The 21,448-nt window shown below is 45.7% G+C and overlaps 1 protein-coding gene across 1 annotated transcript; it reads left to right on the top strand.

Annotated features, from left to right (window-relative positions):
- Positions 1 to 1,750: 1,750 nt before the first annotated feature.
- nrn1la (neuritin 1-like a) lies at positions 1,751 to 15,062 on the top strand (the record flags this gene model as incomplete). The annotated part of the gene is made up of 2 exons (XM_059992429.1): positions 1,751 to 1,917; positions 14,783 to 15,062. Coding segments are annotated over 2 exons (447 nt in total), but the record flags the coding sequence as incomplete, so codon positions are not given.
- Positions 15,063 to 21,448: the final 6,386 nt, after the last annotated feature.

Genomic DNA, 21,448 nt, shown 5'->3' with positions numbered 1-21,448 from the left:
AGCTTTTGCATCGGCTACGAGCAGTAGGATCCTCAATGGAATTGGAACGTTGAGGTTTGATGGGTAGGTAGGGAAGGGGGAGGGGTCAGGCTATGATATTGTGGCTTACCGTTCAAGAATGGGAACAGCTGGATAGGGTTGGGTTCTGTCTTGAATAGGAGAACAATGGGGGGAAGTGGGGAGATTTAGTTGAATGAAATTTACCGCAGAATGGAGTTGGAATTAGAACATAGAACCGTCATTTTGTGCTGACCTTTTAACCTACTCTAATATCAACCTAACCCTACCCTCCTACATAACCCTCCATTTTCCTACCATCTAAAGCTACTCCCTTTCCCTTACCTGACTATCACCCAGCTACCTGCCTCCTGCAACTTAGGGGCAGCTACCTCCCTGTGGCTCTTATCTCTCACCTCCTCACTCCCCCTAATGAACCAAAGGTCATCTATCTGCGGCTCCCTACAAATCATGTTAAGGAACTGGAACCACAGCTGGATGATCTTCGGCTGAAAACCACTCGGTGGCTGGAACCAAGGGATTTAAAATTCCTAAATGACTTCCTATCTATTAGATGATTCAAGTTTGGATGGGCCTGACCTTTAAACAAGTGCTCTGGACCTGCCTTGTGCCCTGACCAACCAAGAATCTATCAACCTCTACCTTAAATATACATACAGACTTGGCCTCCACGGCTGCCTATGGCAAAGACTTCCACAGATTCACTACTCCCTGGTTAATTCCTTCCTATCTTAGTTCTAAAAGGACACCCTCTACTATGAAGCTGTGTCCTCTTGTCCTAGGCTCTCCCACCATAAGAAATGTCCTCTCTACACCCACTCCTTTCACCATTCGATAGGTTTCAATGTGGTCATCCCTCATTCTTCTGAATTCCAGTGAATACAAGCCCAGGGCCATCTAATACTCTTCATATGACAAGCCATTCAATCCTGGAATCATTTTTGTGAACCTCCTTTGAACCCTCTCCAGTTTCAGCACATCCTTTCTAAAATAAGGGGCCCAAAACTGCTCAATACTCCAAGTGAGGCCTCACCAGTGCTTTATAAAGTCTCAATATTACATCCTCGCTTTTATATTCTCATCCTCTTGAAATAAATTCTAATATCACATTTGCCTTGCTCACCACAGACCCATCCTGCAATTTAACCATTAGGGAATCCTGCACAAGCAGTCCCAAGTTCCTTTGTGCCTCCGTTTTTTTGTTTTTTTTTTCTTTCCATTTAGAAAATAGTCAACCCTTTCATTTCTTCCACCAAAGTGCATGGCCATACACTTGCCGTCACTGTATTACACCAATCACTTCTTTGCCCATTTTCCTAACCTGTCTAAATCCTTCTGTAGCCCTTCTACTTTCTCAAAACCTTTGACACCAGCACAATATGTATCCAGAATGATTTTTTTCATTGGCTCTTTCCTGCCACCTTTCCTCCCTTCACATGCCCCCACCAGCTGAGGTAACTGGACAGGGTCTGACTAAATGTGAAGTGAATGGCCAGAGAAAATTAAATAATAACTGGAAAATTAAAATGAAACAGAAAAATTTGCTGAGAAACACAAACTAAATGCGGAGGAACTCAGCAAGTCAAGCAGCATCTATGGAAATGAATACACAGTCGACGTCTTGGGCTGAGACCTTTCTTCAGGACTCAAAAAACTGCTGAAGCTGGAAAACTGAAATTTCCATTGTACGATGTTATTGTTCTTTCAAAGTCTGTTGAATCAGTAATGATTTTTACCTTTATTTCTAGTTCTTCTGTTCAACGAAGCTGGTGCCTCTGGCAGAAAATGCAGCCATATATACAAAGGATTTGCTGAATGCCTGCTGAAGCTGGGAGACAGTCTGGCCAAAACTATCGAAGGGGAGAGTGAAGAGGTGAAGGAATTGGACACAGTGTGTCGGTGAGCTAATGGTTTTTTACTACCCCCGGAGATTCATTCCCTCTGCATTCTTAAGGATGTTGCTTTAACCAGAGAGCACTGGGCCCCTTTTTGCTTTATCATTATATCCAGATTTAGGCAGTGTCTGTGGGTAGGAATCTCATTTCTACAGGAAGTTAGGGGAAGCTAGAAAACAGTGACTCTTGGTTTAGTCTTCCATCGCTCTCTGTGGAATTCTTCCACGTCCTTCTTGTCGATTCAGTGGACTTCTATAGTAGGTAATTAAAAATGGAAAACAAAAAATTAGGAACACTTAGCACTCAGAGTTAAAGGTCTCCGTGCTGAGATATTGACCCTGTTTCTCTTTTCACAGATGCTATCTGGCCTGGTGAGTGTTTCCAGCATTTAAGTCCCCTGTAGCTTTGAGCATGCTTTGTGGCAGTACAACTTTTACAATTAACAAAATGTTTTTGATCCAATTTCTCTACAGCTCTTCACTTTTGAAGGAGGTAACTATTTCTCTTTTACTCTGTTTAAACTGATTAAATCACAGTAAGGGCGATACCTTAACAGTCTCACACTCCTATGCGTGTGACATTTCTACCCAAACTCAACTCGAATGAGTGTGGTTCCAATGCTGAGATGTTCCCTTATTATTGATGCCCCTCTTGAATTGAAGAGGTAATTCCCCTCAAACTTCCTTAATTTCAGAACTCCTCTAGACTCTAATTATAGCTTGATATGCCCTTTTTAGTGAAGTTCACTGTTTCTCCATCAGACTGTATTGACTATTTTGTGTAGAAGCACCCATATTGGGTCATTCATTCATAGCGCGTCACACCAGTCAGCCATTCCCGTCTGGCACTTGGTGTCAGGATCGGTCTCCTTTCGGATGAACCGGGTCACGGTATGAATGCTCCTGACTCGACCCTTGTTTCTTACGAGGCCAAGTGGCTAGGTCGACGCTCAACCCGGCCTGGATAGACAGATTGTAGAAATATCACACGCTTTACTTTTCTTATTCTGCTCATTCATTTATGTTCACTTTTAAACATTGTGGGATTTTAAATGGCCGCTGATAATAATCATAAAAATAGTTTAATGTAGTTCTGAGAGTAAATATGTCATTAATACTTTAAACGCTGCAGTCGTGTTACTTTTGACTGACCCACTGGGAGTACTAAACCACCCTGGTGCTGTGTTAATGCTGGTCGGTATCTCTTTCTGCATCTCCCTCGTCTGCTTGAAGATCTGCAACAGAATTTGGGTGATCCCACCAGGGCTCTGGGGCAAGCTCTGCCATCTAGAATGCTGTTAAACATGATGCTCAAATCACTGTTTCATCTTCTGAAATGTGCGGCCTTTTGACCTGTGGCCAGCCTTGAAATGGCATGGCATCACTGGGTTTACTATCCTGCAGGCGCAGTCACTTTCTACAACGGCTGCCATTTCTCGTGTGAACCTGACCCAAGGTGGTCAGCGTAGCAGAAGGTGGACAAGTGCTTTTTACTCGGCTGGATTTGGAGAATCAAACCAAGTGCTTTCAGTTATTATAATTTTGGCTACACAATTAAATGCTTGAGCAGCCTGTGACCAAACTGCAAGTTAATCCCATGGAGTATGCAAGTGTGCTGTCACCAATTGCCCCTACCCGACAGGGAAGCATCAGTTATGGAGATGTTCCATTTCGACTGTGGCACCCTGATTCTGGAGGTCAGGCCTCCAAATGTCCCCAACAGCCTTAAAAGATTTATTTAGGATCTGGTCTCCAGTTTTGAGGATAATGTTGTTTCCTGAAGAAGCCGTTCCTTAAAGGAGGGAGGAGACAGGAAGCAACCAGAACAGCACTAGTGTAGTCTTTGTTATCTGATCAACCCTGCTGGGGCCTCCCCATTGTAACACTGAAGATCCTCCATTGACCTTTGCTGTGACCGAGCTGTCTGTTCAAGATCTGAGTGTCACAAATTCACTGTTCGTGAGCTGCCAACATGATCATTAGATCATCTGATATAGGAGCTCAATTAGGCCATTTGGCCCATCATGTCTGCTTCACCACTTCATCGTGGCTGATCCAATTTTCCTCTCCACCCTAGTCTCCTGCCTTCTCTCCGTGTCCCTTCATGCCCTGACCAATGAAGACATCAACCTCTGCCTTGAATAAACACTTGACCTCCACAGCTGCCTGTGGCAAAGAATTCCACAGATTCACCACTCTTTGGCTGAAGAAATTCCCCCTCATCTTCATTCTAAAAGGTCACCCCTCTATTCTAAGGCTGTGTCCTCTGGTCTTAGACTCTCCCATCATAGGAAACATCTTCTCCACATCCACTCTATCAAGACCTTTCACCATTCAACAGGTTTCAATGAGGTCACCCTTCATTCTTGTGAATTCTAGTGAATGCAAGATCAGAGTCATCATACGCTCTTCGTAAGACAAGCCATTAAATCTTTGAATCATTTTTTGTGAACCTCCTCTGAACTTTCTTCAGTGTCAACACATCCTTTCTAAGATGATGCGCTTGTTCACAACACTCCAAGTGGGGTCTAACCAGAGCTTTATGAAGTCTCAACTTTACATTCTTGCTGTTATATTCTCAACCTCTTGAAATGAATGCTAACATTGCATTTATCTTCCTCACCACACGCTCAACCTGCAAATTAATATTTAAAGAATCCTGCACAAGGACTCCTTAGTCAATTTACACCTCAGTTTTTTGTACTTTCTCTCTATTTAGAACATTGTCGACCATTTCATCGCTTCTGCCAAGGTGCATGACCATACACTTCTCAACACTGTATTCCATCTGCTATTTCTTTGCCCATTCTTTTAATCTGTTTGTCCTTCTGTAGCCTCCCTAGTTCCTCAAAACAACCTGCCACTTCACCTATCTTCATATCGTCTGCAAACTTTGCAACAAAGCCATCAAATCCTTCATCCAAATCATTGACATATAACGTAAAAGGAATTGGTCCCAACACAGATCCCTGTGGAACACAAGTAGTTACCTGCAGCCAACCAAAAAAGGCCCCCTTCATTCCCAAGCTTTACTACCAGCCAATCAGCCATTGCTTTATCCATGCTAGAATCTTTCTGGTAATACTATGGGGTTGTAGCTTGGTAAGCAGCCTCATGTGTGGTACCTTGTCAAAGGCCTTCTGAAAATCCAAGTACACAACATCAAGCAATTTTTCTTTGTCTATCCTGCTTGTTATTTCTTCAACAGAATCCAACAGATTTGGCAGGCAAGATTTTCCCTTGAGGAAACCATGCTGACTGTGGCCTATTTTGTCATGTGCCTCCTAGTAGACTGAGACCTCACCCTTAATAATTGACTTCTACATTTTCCCAGCCACTGAGGTCAGTCCAAGTGGCTTATCATTTCCTTTCTTCTGCCTCTCTCCCTTCTTGAAGAGTGGAGGGACATTTGCAATTTTCCAGTCTTCTGGAACCGATCCAGTATCAAATGATTCTTGAAAGATCATTACTAATGCTGCAATGTCTTCAGCCACCTCTTTCAGAATCCTGGGGTGTACACCATCTGGTCCAGCTAACTTATCCACCTTCAGACCCTTTAGTTTCCCCGAGAATCTTCTCCCTAGTAATGGTAACGTCACACACTTCTTGACCCCCGACACCTGGAACTTCCACCATACTGCTGGTGTCTTCCACAGTGAAGACTGATGCTTACTCAGCTGATCAATGATGATCAATAGAAGTGAGTGGACATTCGGATAGGAATGTGGGACTACTGGTTTTTGGTTTGTCAATGTCATGTATACCAGGATAAAGAGAGAAGCTTGGTTGCCTGTTGTTCATATTATTACACAGTGCATTGAGCTAGAATCACGTAGAGCACCATTCTTAGCCATGGATGAGGTGCCGGAGGAGTGGAGGATAGATAATGTTGTCCTGTTAATTAAGAAAGGATCAAAGAATAAACCAGGAAATTTATAGGCCAGTGAGCCTGACATCAGTAGCAGGCCAGGCAGTCGATGATGTCTACATGGACCTTTGACAAGATCCCATATGGGAGGCTGTTCACCAGGTTCTGTTGCCTGGCATTGAGGATGAGGCAGTAAACTGGATTAGACATTTTCTTCAAAGAAGCCAAAGAGTGGTAGTAGATGGCTGCCCCTCTGACTGGAGGCCGGTGTGCCGCGGGGATCGGTGCTGGGTCTGTTATGGTCTGCCATCTGTATCAATGATCTGAATGATAGCAAATTTGTGAATGACACCAAGATTGGGGGTGTAGTCTACAGCGAAGAAGATATCAAAGCTGGTGAAATAGGCTGAAAAATGGCAGATAATATTTAATGTAGGCAAGTGCGAGGTTTTGCACTTTGGGAGGACCAGCCAAGGTAGGTCTTACAGTGAGTGGTAGGGCACTGAGGAGTGTGGTAAAAAATTATTTAAAAATTAGGCATTCCTGGGGCCTTTGGGCTCCAGCAACCCCCCCCCCCCCCCTGCAAATTAATCCTAATCTAATCATGGGACAATTTACCATGACCAATTAAAAGTATATCTTTTTCGTCTGTGGGAGGAAACCAGAGCACGCAGAGGAAACGCGCGGTCGTGGGGAGAGGGTGTGAACTCCTTACAGGCAGTGGTGGGAATTGAACCCGGGTCCTCTGTACTGTAAACCATTGTGCTAACCACAATGCTACTGTGGCTTTTCCCACTGAGGTTGGGTGACACGAGAATGAGAGGTCATGGGTTAAAGGTGAAAGGTAAAATATTTAAGGGGAATGCGGGGGGAGCTTCTTCACTCAGAGGGTGGTGAGGGTGTGGAACAAGCTGCCAGCACAAGTGGTGGATGCGAGTTCATTGTCAACATTTGAAAGGAACTTGAAGAGGTACATGGATGGGAGGGGTATGGAGGGCTACCACCTGGGTGCAAGATAATGGTTCGGTATGGACTAGATGGGCCAAATGGCCTGTTCCTGTGTTGTATTACTCTAGAATAACAATGCAGAATGAAGTATGAGAACTACTGAAGGAGTGCAGAGCAGGAAAACAATAAAACACAAAGTGGTATTTTCTGGCCAGTGCCAGAGGGAGAGGAGAGAGTGTCCGGGTTGAGTGGTGGGTTTGGAAGTATAGACAGCGTCCATGCTGAACTGAGTCCACAGTTTCTTACGGTCAGCTGCAGAACAGTTGCTGTACCAAATGATTGTGCGTCTGGACAGAACACTTACTACGGTGCATCGGTAAAAATTAGTGAGGGTCGATGGGGGGGGGGGGGGGGACATGCAGAATTGTTTTTCCCTCCTGAGGAAGTGAGCTCTCTTGGCTGTGACATCAATGTGGTCAGAGGGCTTTTGCCTCAATGGTGCTGGCATTCAAAGTGTAATTTTGTGCTCCCATCCCTTACAAGGACCCTTTGCTGGATGCCCCATTCTCTCTTCAACCAATTACATCTCAAACTTGAGTGAACTCCTCGATGGATGCAGGAGCCCCTGTCCAAGCAAACCGATCAGTATCCACTCCCACCTTCCTTCGGTGCTCCCCCCTCCCGCCCACCTCAGAGTCCCCTCCTCACCTGCTGCGCTGTGGATCTTCCGACCCACAGATCAGAGGAGTGTCCTCACGGAGGCTGGTGCCAAGAGAGTTTTCCATTCTGAGGTCACGAGAGAGTAACGGTTCCCAGCTGACCTGGAGATACAGGAGATGGCAAACGCTGGAATTTGGAGCAACAAACAACCTGTCATAGAGCTCAGCGGGTCGAGCAGCATCTGCAGAATTCAGAGTTCTCCAGCACTTTGGTTGTTGCTCCCTGCTATTCCCACAGTGTGGGACAGTCAGAACTACTCCCCCTGTCTCGTCACAGTGCAGTGCATTCAACTGTCTGCAACTGCTCTGGGACAGTGATGGTTTGACCCTGCGGACAAGGAGGGCCAGCGCTGTGGTCGGACTGTAAGCTGTGGCTCTGCTGGTTGTAGCCCGATCTCTGAATCAGTAGCTGTGCATTCACGTCCCATTCCTCAGAAGGCCATAAGAAGGGAAGCCAGCATCCCAGAGCAGTACTGAAGGCGGCTGCGTTCGGGGGACTTATGTTTAGATAAGTTATTAAACCCCTCACCTTACTGAGCTCTCTGCTATGCCTACCTACCCAATCCCTCATTAATCCAATGGTTGATACTCACTTTGGGACTGACTCGATCTGATCCTCTGTCCCTTGAGTGGCCCAAGCACTCTCTGTCACCAACCCCAACATCCACAAGAGACATTTGCACCTCTTCAATCGTTTCACTCTGTCACATTCCTGAACTTTTAGAGCATATGTACTTTTAATCATCGAGACTTGAAGCTGTGGAACTCTCCCCATAAACCCCTCCACACCTCCACGATAAATAGCTACAGGTGTAGGTGGGCATTTGCAGGCTCAGCGGGAGCTGAAAGTTTTTAAAAAATGAAAAGCAGTAAATTGTGAAGTGCTTGGCAGGCCAGGCCCAGGCAGCATCTATGGAGAGAGAAGCAAAACTTATCTTTACAGGTTTGAAACATTTTGTCAGAATTGGGAAAGAGAGAGGATAGTTGGTATAATGTTGAAAAGAGGAAGGGAGAGAGATGGATGGGATAATCTCCAATAATGTGGGGCCAGGGTTTTGCTGTAAAGCGGGTCATCAGGTCGATGGATCACTGGAAGCTGTCCAAGGGTATCTGGACTTACGGGAGTTGAGAGGCCTGTCAGAGGGAATGTGTTTCTGTAAAGTAGAGAGGTGCTGAGGGATTCAGATTAATGGGATTGCAGTGAAATTGGCAGAAGGGCTGAACTGCCTCCTTCTGTGTTGTAGACTGAATAGTGACTGCAGTTCAAAAGTTCTTCATTGATGGCAGTGTGGTTTGGGACATCCTGAGGTCATGCACGGTCCTATAGAAATCCGTGTGTGCTTTTTATTTCTTCAGTATGCACTCAGTGGAGACTTTGTTAGGAACCTTATGTAGCCAGTGAACAGGCCCTGGAGTATACGTTCATGGCCGTCTGCTGCTGTAGCTCATCCGCTTCAAGATTTTACATGTGTGTTCAGAGACGCTCTTCTGCACACCAATGTGTGGTTAATGTCACTTTCCTGTCAGCTTGAAACACTGGCCTCTCATTAAACAAGATGTTTTCACAAGCAGAACTGGGTTTTTTTGCGGGTTTTTTTGCACCATTCTCTGTTAATTCTAGAGGTTGCTGTGATACAAATCCCAGGAAACCTGCAATCCACCCACCAACAATCATCCCACGGAAGAAGGCACATATTTCTCCCCCGTTCTGATCCGAACAACCAATAAACTTCTTGCCCATGTCTGCATTGATTTGCTGCCGTACGATTGGCTCATTAGACGTTTGCATTAATGAGCAAGTGTACTGGGTGTATGTCACCCCAAACAGCAGGGATGTCCCACAGTGACAGCTGGCAGTCAGACCTCTGCAGGGTATCAGCTGGTGGCACTCCATGCACAACCCTCCCACCCCACCCCACCGACTCTGACCGTTTCACAGACCCTATGCTCCACCGAGGCTCAGCCCACTTTTAAATGGAGAGTCCCTGTTCCAGCTGCTGAGAAAGAAGCACAGACTGAGCCTTCCCGTCTGTGGTGAACTACATACACCTGTCTGGACACGCCCCCCCGCTGACTGCTCCTGTGGCTCCTCCCACAGACCCCTGTGTGGTGAACTACATACACCTGTCTGGACACGCCCCCCCGCTGACTGCTCCTGTGGCTCCTCCCACAGACCCCTGTGTGGTGAACTACATATACCTGTCTGGACACGCCCTCTGCTGACTGCTCCTGTGGCTCCTCCCACAGACCCCTGTGTGGTGAACTACATACACCTGTCTGGACACGACCCCCCGCTGACTGCTCCTGTGGCTCCTCCCACAGACCCCTGTGTGGTGAACTACATACACCTGTCTGGACACGCCCCCCCGCTGACTGCTCCTGTGGCTCCTCCCACACACCCCTGTATAAAGGCGATTGGAGCCACAGACCCTTCCTCAGTCTCCAGGATGTTGTGTGGTGGTCTCTTGCTGCTTGTGCTTTCTTCCAGCCAATAAAAGCCTATCTCTCGCCTCATGTCTCCAAGAGTTATTGATGGTGCATCAATTTTATTGGTTGGAAGTTTTAAAACATGGAGAGTATTTTATGTCCGGAAAAATTAGACTTGGACCCTCAAGCTCCAGAAGCAGCTCATGCCTTTGAACTCTGGCTCACATGCTTCCAATCATACTTGGAAGAGATTCCTGTGACTGAGCCTGCTATCATGCACAAAATCCTCCTTTCCAGAGTCAGTCCGAAAGTATTCTCCCTTATCAGAGACCTGCCGACCTACCAAGGGGCACTGGATGCCCTCAAAATACAGTACCTGTGGCCGGTGAACACCGTCTACGCAAGACATCGCTTGGCGACGTAGTGGCAGCGAACCGGCGAGTCGAGCAGGGAGTTTCTCTGAGCCCTACAGACACTCGTGCGGGCCTGTGACTGCAAGGGACTGATGGCGGAACAGTATGTGGAGCTCCTTCATTACTGGGATCAGGAAGTCTGCCACTGGGACCACCCTACCGGCTTGGCTGACGTCCCCGGGGCCAGTGCTGCTCCAGAAACATGCGAGGAGCTATAAATACTCCCCGCTGGTCGAGAGGGTTTGCCTACTACATGCGAACCCCCAGTATGCCTACGTGGTCTTAACTGATGGGCGGGAGGACACGGTCTCCGTCCGCGACCTGGCACCCGCAGGAGCAGCAGACCACTACCCCGAACACTCCCCGGTAACTATGAACCCTATACCTGAGGCGACACCGCGCACACCAAGCCCTACACAGACTCTTCACGACACTCCCATACCGGGCACCAGACGCATGAGGGATCACTGACGTCTAGTGGGCTGACACCTCCAGTTAGGCCGGAACCAGCACAACCACCGTCTCCGGTGCAATCACCACTGGCACCTGTGCAATCACAGCCTGGGCTACGTAGATCGCAGTGACAGATTCGACCACCCGATAGACTTAACCTGTAAATATACTTGTAAGAAACTTCGACCCATGGGGACTCTCTTTTAAAACAAAGGGGGGGGGGTGAATGTGGGGAACTACATATACCTGTCTGGACACGCCCCTCTACTGACTGCTCCTGTGGCTCCTCCCACACACCCCGGTATGAAGGTGATTGGAGCCACAGACCCTTCCTCAGTCTCCAGGATGTTGTGTGGTGGTCGCTTGCTGCTTGTTCTTTCTTTCAGTCAATAAAAGCCTACCTTAACTCACGTCTCAGAGTTATTGATGGTGCATCACCGTCCTTCCCCATTCTCCTCCTGGCCTCTCACTGTCACAGTGTGCCATCCTATAAAACCATATCACTGAGACCTTCTGTGCCCACTCGGGACACTGACAGTTTCATCATTTTATAAACACAATTGGAAAAACACTAATAGTCAAAAGGAGACTGCTCCGGAATTGATTACCTGTGAGACAGTTCTGACTTCTAGCAAGCACCTGCAGCTCGATCTACAGGACATTTCTTTTCAGAATCATAATCAGGTTTATTTTCACTGACGTGTTGTGGAATTTATCAACTCATGGCAGCAGAACAGTACAAGACAGAAAAATTACTGTAAACTACTAAACTAAATAAATAATTAATGCTAATGACCTTCTAAACATACCACTCTGCTCCCTCATTCCCTCACTCCCCTCACTAACTTCACTTTCCTCACTTCCCACTCCTCTTCCTCCCCTCACTCTTCTCCCTCCTCTCACTCTCCACACTGCCCTCACACCCCTCATTCTCCTCAATCCTCTCACTACTCTCAGTCCCCTCACTCCCTTATTCCATCATTCCCCTCACATCTCTCACTTGCCTCTCTCCTCTCACACTCCTCACTCCACTCACTCTTCTCACTCCCTTCGCTCTTCTCGTTCCTTTTATACCGTAATACCATAAACCACAGGAGCCGAATTAGGCCATTCGGCCCATTGGGTTTGTTCCACCATTCCATCATGGCTGATCCCTGATCCCACTCAACTCCATACCCCTTCTCACCACGTCCTTTGATGCCCTGACCAATCAGGAAATTATCAACTTCTGCCTTAAACATCCCCACAGACTTGGCCTCCAGCACAGACTGTGGCTGAGCATGCCACAGATTTACTACTCTCTGGCTAAAAATATGCCTTCTTACCTCTATTCTAATGGGTCAATTTTGAAACTGTGCCTCTAGTTCTGGATAACCCCACCATAGGAAACATCTCTCCACATCCACCCTATCCAGTTCATTCAACATTCGGTAGGTTTCAGTGAGATCCCCCAGCATTCTTCTAAATCCCAGTGAGTACAGGCCCAAAGCTGTCAAACATTAACCCCTTCCTTCCTGGAATCATCCTCGTGAAACTTCCTGGACTCTCTCCAATGACAACACATCCTTTTTGAGATACGGGACCCATAACAGTCCGGACTATTTAGATAACAGTCTGCACCTTTTGCCAAAATCCATTATCATACATTTCCCAACACTGTATTCCATCTGCCTCTTTTTTGCTCATTCTTCCAATTTGTCTAAGTCCTGCTGCAATTGCTTTGCTTCCTCAGCATTAGCTACCCCTCCACCTGTCTTTGTATCTTCCACAAACTTTGCCACAAAGTCATCAATTCCATTATCCAAATCATTGACAAACAATGTGAAAAGTAGCAGTCCCAGTACTGACCTGAGGAACACCACTAGTCACCGGCAGCCAACCAGAAAAGGCCCACTTTATTCCAACTCTCAGTCCTCTCCCACCTCTCATTCTTCTTCTTCTTCTCACTCCTCTCTCTCCTCTCGCTCCCCTCACTCCTCTTGGTTTTTCTTTGCTATTCATATTCTCAGCTCTGAAGCGACAGGCCTTTTCTCGCTGCCTGCAGTCTGTGATATCAAGAGAACTGTTTCCTTCTACCTGATAATTAATGAGCTAACTCAATGAGTTACCTTCTCAGTCTTTTAAATACATTCATTTGCTACAGAGTATCTAGTTAGCATTCCTCCAAGATGGAATTCAGTTTTATAGTTCAATTAAAATCTTATGATTCATGAAGTAGATCAGAATCAGAATCAGGTTTAATATCACCAGCACATGTCAAGAAATTTGTTAACTTTGCAGCAGCGGGACAAACGATGTAGGATAAATATAGAGAAAAAACTGTGAACTACATTAAGTATATAAATGTATATTAAGTAGTTAAATTAAATAAGTAAAATCAGAAAGTTTAAAAACATTGTGAGGTAGTGTTCATGGGTCTAATGTCCATTTAGGAATCAGATGACAGAGGGGAAGAAGCTGTTCCTGAATCGCCGAGTGCGTGTCTTCAGTGTACTCTGTACATGAAGTAATAAAACTTGCTTTAAATAAATTATTTTACTGATTTTGTAAATTAATAATTCATTATTTTTTCATATGTCTGGTTGTTTTCTCTAATTAGCTAACTATCCATTTAAAAATAATGTTGATTATTTGCTAAATTTTAAACAATCTGTCCATACGAAATGAATTCATTTAATAATTTAGAAGGTTAGAAGAACAACTAGTTTTGATTTCCTAAAAGGAGAACTGCTTCATTAAAGACAATTCTTTCCATCACTTACGCTGTGCAGTCTCATCACAGGTGAAGCCCATGTCAGAATGTGCCAGCCCTTGCCCAAAGGACTGATTGCCAAAGCCATGTTGACAGGCGTGGCAACTAGTTCAGGCAGATTTTGTCACGGGATCCTTTCTGATTCTTTCGTCCCCGGCTTTTGTTCATCTGAGCGTAATTAGAAGGAAAAGGAAACAGATAACATTTCAGATCAGAGACCCTGCAACAGAATTTATTTTTCATACATTGATAAAACTTGATTTCTATTTATTTCTTATCTTCTGACAGCTGCTTCTATGTCCTCACTTGCTGAATCCCTCTGGTATTCCCCTGCTATGAGGACTGGAAAGCTTGGCTTATAAAGAGAGAATCGGTTGGTTGGGACTCTTCTCCCTGAAGCAAAGGAGACTGAGAGATGACCTTATTGAAGTTTATAAAATTACGAGCGGCATGAATAAGCTCGATAGTCACTATCTATTTCCCAGGGTAGAGCAGTCTAAAACTAAAACCCATTTTAAGGTGAGAAAGGAAAGATTTAATGGAGGTCTGAGAGACAAGTTTTTCATGTAGATAGTGGGGAGGTGGAACAGGCTGCCAGAAGAGCTGGCAGAGCCAGGTATAATTGCATTAAAAGAAACATTTGGTCAGGTACATGGATAAGAAAGGTCCAGAGGAACATGGGCCAAAGACAAAACAATTACTTTCAACAGGCATCTTAGTAGGCATGGGCAAGTTGAAATGAAGGCCCTGCTTTATAACTCTCTCCATCAATTTATTTGGACTCATGACTTGGGCCACAGTCACAGAAAGGTGAAAATCGATCTCCGCTCTGCCCATTTTTATCATTGTCCGATATCAAGAGTGGGGAAGTCTTCATGACACCCGAGGTAAAGTGCAGGGACTGTATATCACTGAGGCAAGGGGGAGACAGACCAGGAGAGCTCCTGAGTCAGGGAAGAGATGATAATACTTGGGACACTAGTAAACAGGAGGCTCTTCAGTCGGTGCTGTCACTCACTAGAAATGTTGCAATAGCAACAAACACAACGTGCTGGATTTGCTCAGTAGGACAGGCAGCATATATGGAGAGGAATAAGCAGCTGACATCCTGGGCAGAGACTGGAAAGGAAGGGGGGGGGGGGTAGAAGCCAGAACATTCAACGTCTGCAGCATCTCTTGTGTTTTGTGGGGCTGTAACAGGCCGTTTCATGGGAATGAGCCGACTCTGGGGGGGGGTTCACAAAGTGCTCGCTCCGCCCGAGTTACTCGGTGTCTGTGCTTTGCCTCCAGGTCCTGGGATGATTTCCACGCGTGCGCAGACTCCGTTCTGGAAGGCTGTCCGGAGGATGCCGCCTCCATCTGGGAATCTCTGAGGAAGGAGTCCAGGAAGCTGCAGTTCCAAGGCAACTTGCACGAGCTGTGCAGCCTGAGGGTCCGGCCGTCCGGCACCATGGGCGGCTCAGGCGGGAGAGAGTCCAACAGCCAGAGCCTGACGGGCTCTGCCGGCTCCCTGTGGAGCGCAGTTGCAGCCCCCGTCCTGTCCATTGCCGTGCTGGTGGCCAACTTGTAGCAACGCCGCCCAGGCCCGATTCGGGTCAGCTCCCTTCACCAGAGAGACAAGACCCCGGTGACTCTGCACGAAGATCAGCTGATCGCACCTCCCTGTTGGTCCAAGACAGTTCTTTTCACACTGTGTCGGAACGGCGCTAATTCAATACGTGTTTTATTCAAAGGCACAGAGCTCAAACCTTCAGTTGAATAGATATACAAATATAGGAGAAACCTACGACGCGGTCTCATGAGCAAATGTTCAGCACAGGAGGTCCCAGTACAATCCTCGGCCTGATTAGAATTAGTTAATCGCAGACAAGGGTGTTCGGGGATCTCAGTGCTTCTGCGTTGGGTTGGAGCCATTAGCCAGCGTTCCCATCTCTGACTGCTGTTCAATTACCTGTTAGGCGTGTCAGTCCGGGGAAAGGCATTTCAGTGGGTTATGAGAAGGAAGGGTTAAAAGCAGAGGTTGGCTTAAAACTAACAAGACTGATTTTCACAGCTGATCAGTGCAAGCTGTAACAGTGAGTAGCTGTGAGAATGATGAAAGTGAAATTGTATGGAGAGGGGGTAAGGCTCACTTGCATGTTGACTGCATTTGGTCATCTTGGGTTTGTTGGTCACTCTCTGCTAATCATTGGTTGAAACCTTCCTTAGGACATGTCGACGTAATCTGGGTGTAGCCTCAGTGTAGGGATCGGAGCAGGGGGGCAGAGAGAGACAGGTGAAGAGACCTCTCCTTCTCTTCTCCCATTGGTTCAGGAGGAGCAGGAAGGTCTCCTGAGTCGCAGTACAAAGATCACACTTTGAGAGATCTTAGCAGCCTGCGAAGGTGAAGTCTGATGGCACAAGGTTTCTTTCTGCTACAGGATATGTAGTGCCTGGCAGGTATACTTTGGAAGATGCCAATCTCCTTGTAAAAGGAAAGTTAATATTGCGATAACTAGGTAGCCAGTTGCATTCAGTGCATCAGATTCATATTGACACAGTGTGGATCTTAGATACATTGTTAGGAGTTTGTCTGCGTGGTTGATTAGGAGTGGGGGATGACATTAGCTCAGCTCGAACTAACCATCGAACTTGGGAATCTGAGGCCGCCCAGCAACACGATGAAGCCCTCCGAGCAGATTAGCAGTCTGTCACGAACTGTTCAATAAGAGAAGGGGACGGAAATTTGTTTGTCACATCTTTGCATCATTCCAGTGAGTCTTTCTTCTGCCTACAATACCAGAGACCCTGTTACTGAAAGCAGTTCATTCTGGGTTCTAGTGTCTGAGTGCTGGTGTACCATGGCATCGTGAGCCTAATGTCTCCGGATTTCCTCACAGTATTTTTGCTAACACCGTGGTAAGGTGGTATGTGTGACGTAAGATGGTACGTGTGACGTGGTAAGGTGGTATGTGTGATGTGGTAAGGTGGTATGTGTGATGTGGTAAGGTGGAACGTGTGATGTGGTAAGGTGGTACGTGTGATGTGGTAAGGTGGTATGTGTGACGTAAGATGGGGTACGTGTGACGTGGTAAGGTGGAACGTGTGATGTGGTAAGGTGGTATGTGTGACGTAAGATGGGGTACGTGTGACGTGGTAAGGTGGAACGTGTGATGTGGTAAGGTGGTATGTGTGACGTAAGATGGGGTACGTGTGACGTGGTAAGGTGGTATGTGTGATGTGGTAAGGTGGAACGTGTGATGTGGTAAGGTGGTACGTGTGATGTGGTAAGGTGGAACGTGTGATGTGGTAAGGTGGTACGTGTGACGTGGTAAGGTGGTATGTGTGATGTGGTAAGGTGGTATGTGTGATGTGGTAAGGTGGAACGTGTGATGTGGTAAGGTGGTACGTGTGACGTAAGGTGGTACGTGTGACGTGGTAAGGTGGTATGTGTGACGTGGTAAGGTGGTACGTGTGACGTGGTAAGGTGGTACGTGTGACGTGGTAAGGTGGTACGTGTGACGTGGTAAGGTGGTATGTGTGATGTGGTAAGGTGGTATGTGTGATGTGGTAAGGTGGAACGTGTGATGTGGTAAGGTGGTACGTGTGACGTAAGGTGGTACGTGTGACGTGGTAAGGTGGTATGGATGACGTGGTAAGGTGGTACGTGTGACGTAAGATGGTACGTGTGACGTGGTAAGGTGGTATGTGTGACGTGGTAAGGTGGTACGTGTGACGTGGTAAGGTGGTACATGTGACGTGGTAAGGTGGTATGTGTGATGTGGTAAGGTGGTATGTGTGATGTGGTAAGGTGGAACGTGTGATGTGGTAAGGTGGTATGTGTGATGTGGTAAGGTGGTATGTGTGATGTGGTAAGGTGGAACGTGTGATGTGGTAAGGTGGTATGTGTGATGTGGTAAGGTGGAACGTGTGATGTGGTAAGGTGGTACGTGTGATGTGGTAAGGTGGTACGTGTGACGTAAGGTGGTACGTGTGACGTGGTAAGGTGGTATGGATGACGTGGTAAGGTGGTACGTGTGACGTAAGATGGTACGTGTGACGTGGTAAGGTGGTATGTGTGACGTGGTAAGGTGGTACGTGTGACGTGGTAAGGTGGTACATGTGACGTAAGGTGGTACGTGTGACGTGGTAAGGTGTTACTGTAATGTGGCGTGTATGACTCACTGCAGATAGTCTACAGTACAACAAACAAACCTAATGTACTTCATAGCAGGTGACAACAATTTCTCCCAGGAAAAGAACAGTAATTTCTTCAGCAAAATAGGGTCTGCGTAGAGGTTGGTTACGCATAAGTTATATGGCTAGGTCAAATTTGGCTACTTGTGTTAATGTGATTACCACGCTTGATTGACATGCATATTACCTAATCATTTCCACTTTGGCAGACTGCAAAAGTTGTTAACAAATGTAATCTTTCTCAAAACAAACCTACTTTATTTAACAATGTGATTATGATATGTCTTAAAGTCAATTTGGTGATTGTTAAAAAAAGAACAAATAAGCTAAAAATTAATTTTGAACTATCTTGAACTGCAGTAATATGACTAAAGACGGTAAGACTCCCTAAGATAGGGGTCCCCAAACTTCTTTATGCCATGGGCCAATACCATTAAGACCCCAGTTTGGGAACCCCTGCTCTAAGACACACCTCAGATCAAATGGTGAGATAGCACCAGGGAGAGAGTGGAAGGATAATTTCCTTGTCCGCAACATAATAAAGAATATTTCTTAATTCATTCCTGACATATGAGCTGCCAACAAGCAATTCCTAGTTGCCTTGTTAAGGTAGTTGTGGTCCTTCTTTATGAGCTACTGCAGTAATGGAGTAAAGATGTTCCAATTTTATTATGATATTACAACAAAATGGAGAATGAGTATTCTTACACATTTAATGTTATTTTCTTTAATATGTAAAAAAATGAAGATAAAATGGCAAATAGATAATTAAATATACATTATTCACTTTGATAATGTTGCATTTTAGAAGAGATCTGTTCTTACCTAACTGAAAACCCCTGTCTGGGTGCTAAGTTATTAACAAAGCAAGCTGAATTCTCTGCAATAAACATGACTATAAATTTGGCAACTGTCTGCACTGGCCACAGTCAAACAAAATTTTCTGTGAAGAATGAATTTGCATTTGTTTAACAGCATTTTTGTCCTTAGTCTATTCTAAAGTACTTTGCAGACAAAAAGTACTTGCTTTTTTAAAGTGTATTTATTTGTAAATAGACATGAAGGTGCAGCAATCACTCTGTACAGCATGAAATAATAACTCAATAATCTGTTCTGTAATTTTCTCTGAGCAGTTATGCTTTGCCAGGGCTGTAGATTCAGCCAGTTATTTGCAATTTCAGGACATATTAGTCAGTTAGCAATCGGCTTCTGTCACCTCAGACACAGCTGTCGGTGGGAACCTGTGCTGACAGGCAGTGGTCAGCCCGAGATCTCTCCAGTCACTTCCAGCATGTGACAACACCCGTCAGGGACACAAAGTTACTTCTTCTTCACTTTTCCTCCAAAGTCGACTCAGACGGGACGGAATTGGCCAGAATATTGAAAAGCAGAAGATACACTTACAGAAAAGTGATTTTCAGATGCTTCTACCATTGCAGATGTTGTTGTCTTGGTAAATGTAGATCTGAATAACAATTTGATACACACAAAATGCTGGAGGAACCTAACAGCATAAGCCGAATCTATGGAGGGAAATGAGCAGTTCATATTTCAGGCTGAAACCCTTCACTGGGATTGGAAAGGAAGACAGCAGAAGCCCAAATAAAAATGTAGGGGGAAGGGGAGGATGCAGGCTGCGGAAGACGGTTGAAAGGGGGTACACACAGTTGGAGGAGGAGCGGGGGACAAAAGGGAATGATGCAAGAAGCTTGGGGGCGGGTGATAGGAAGAAGAGGGAGAGGGATGAAGAAGACCAAATATGATAGCAGAGAACAGTGGACCGTGGAATAAAGGGAAGGAGGTGGAAGATCAGAAGGAAGAAGGTGATGAGCAGGTTGTGAACCGGGGAGGAAAAGAGGAGTAGATGGGCAGAATAGCTGCTATAATTCCATGTAAAGTTGTTTCTGAAATTATTAAGCTAGTAGAGGTTTATTTGGACAATTCTAAAATGCATTACCAGTGTTGTAGTTGTAGCATTTATTTTCTACAGGAGATTGGGGGGAGTTTTGTCTCATCCCATGCTGCTAAATGTCTGACCTTTTACTTGGTACATTTGGTAGAAAGGTTTGAAATATTCGATGCTGGCCTTTCTTATGACACAAACTCTCATTGTCCAACGATCCTGTCTATCTGTCTTGAAGCTTTCCTTTCAAATGCTATTGATTGAATTTATTTTGACAAATTCATGATATCACTAGGCACCAAAGCAGAGATTTATGTTTTGATTCTGTACATCATTACACTTACCTAAGTGGCAAACTTCACTTACAAACCAAAAAAGCTGCAATTTCAGAAGAAATCTGGGAATGACACTTCCAGAAGTCTGAGCAAGGGAGTGCCGTGTTGTCAAAGATACCCTCTCCTAAATAAGCCATTAACCCAGTTTGCTCTGTTGAGCTGATAGTAAAGATACCTAGGTAGGATTCTGAAGAAGAGTGGGGGACTTAGCTTAAGAGTCTGGCCAGTAATTATGCCTCAGTCACAGAAACGGTTTATCAGATCATCATCGCACAACTGCCTCGGGGAACATGATGTGTGTATTGCTAATTGGCTGCCATGCTCCCTGTATTTCACAGGGACTTCGGATTAAGTCATATTCCAAGGCAGTAAAGTGCACCCTTTACAGGAAAGATTTCTCTCTTATCTGCAACTGGACTACAGCTCCTTGGATATGACGTGGGTCCTGATAACAGATGACACAATCGAGAGCTGAAGGCTTGAGTATCATGCTGAGGTAGCTAAGCAGAGAATTTAAGGAACTTCTCTGTAGTCTATAGCTTTATCTTATTTATTATACTTAGAGATAAAACATGGTAACAGGCCCTTCCGGTTCAAAGAGCCCATGTGACCAATTATGCCCATGTGACCAATTACACTCGTGACCAATTAACCCATCAACCTGAACTTATTTGCAACATGGGAGGAAACTAGAGTACCCAGAGGAAACCCATGTGTCACAGGTAGAACGTACAAATTCCTCACAAACACAGGCAGGAACAAGAACCTCATTCACATAAACCTAAAATGTGTGATCCATGTTCATAATTAAAGTTTGGGCCTGGCTTGGTTTCATCACCACAGAATAAACCATGCAATCCTGTGTATATCTTAAAACAGGCTGAAAACCAAAGAGATTGCTTTAATCAAGTTTATTTTATGCTGGCTCTGAAATCCTTACAGAGCAGTGTACTGTGGACATTAATATTAAAATATCTCATGCAAGTATTCTAAAGCATTTAAATCTCATTGCTATGGTCAGAAAACAAGGAGACCTAGAAAATAAGGGCATTCATGTCGGAATGCTGTTTCTGGAATTCATTTCAGCATTTAACGTGATTGTCCCACTGACCTTCGTGGAGAGACTCCTACTCCTCGGTCTAGGCCCACTCCCGTGCAACTGGGTGTTGGATTTCCTAACAAACAGAGCCCAGTCCGGTCTTCCCTCCCTATCACTCTCACACGGGTGCCCCCCCCCCCACCCCCATGGGCTGTGTGCTGAGCCCTGTGCTGTCTACTCTGCTCACTCGTGACTGCACGGCCAAACACCCGCATAATCACACCGTCAAGTTCAGCGGTGATACGACAGTGGTGGGGCTCATTGCCGATGACGATGAGACAGCCTGCTGAGAGGACACGGAAGAGCTCGAGGCCTGGTGCCAGGCAAGTAACCTCTTCCTCTATGTCAAGAAGACAAAAGAGATTGTTATCTTCAGGAGAACTCAGACTTCTCACCCTCCCCTTATCGGCAGTGGAAACTGCAAGCAGTATCAAACTCGTGGG

Source organism: Hypanus sabinus, chromosome 17 (assembly GCF_030144855.1).
Source record: "Hypanus sabinus isolate sHypSab1 chromosome 17, sHypSab1.hap1, whole genome shotgun sequence".
In the NCBI taxonomy this organism is placed as follows: Eukaryota; Metazoa; Chordata; class Chondrichthyes; order Myliobatiformes; family Dasyatidae; genus Hypanus; species Hypanus sabinus.
This window is presented reverse-complemented; position numbering and strand designations above follow the sequence as displayed.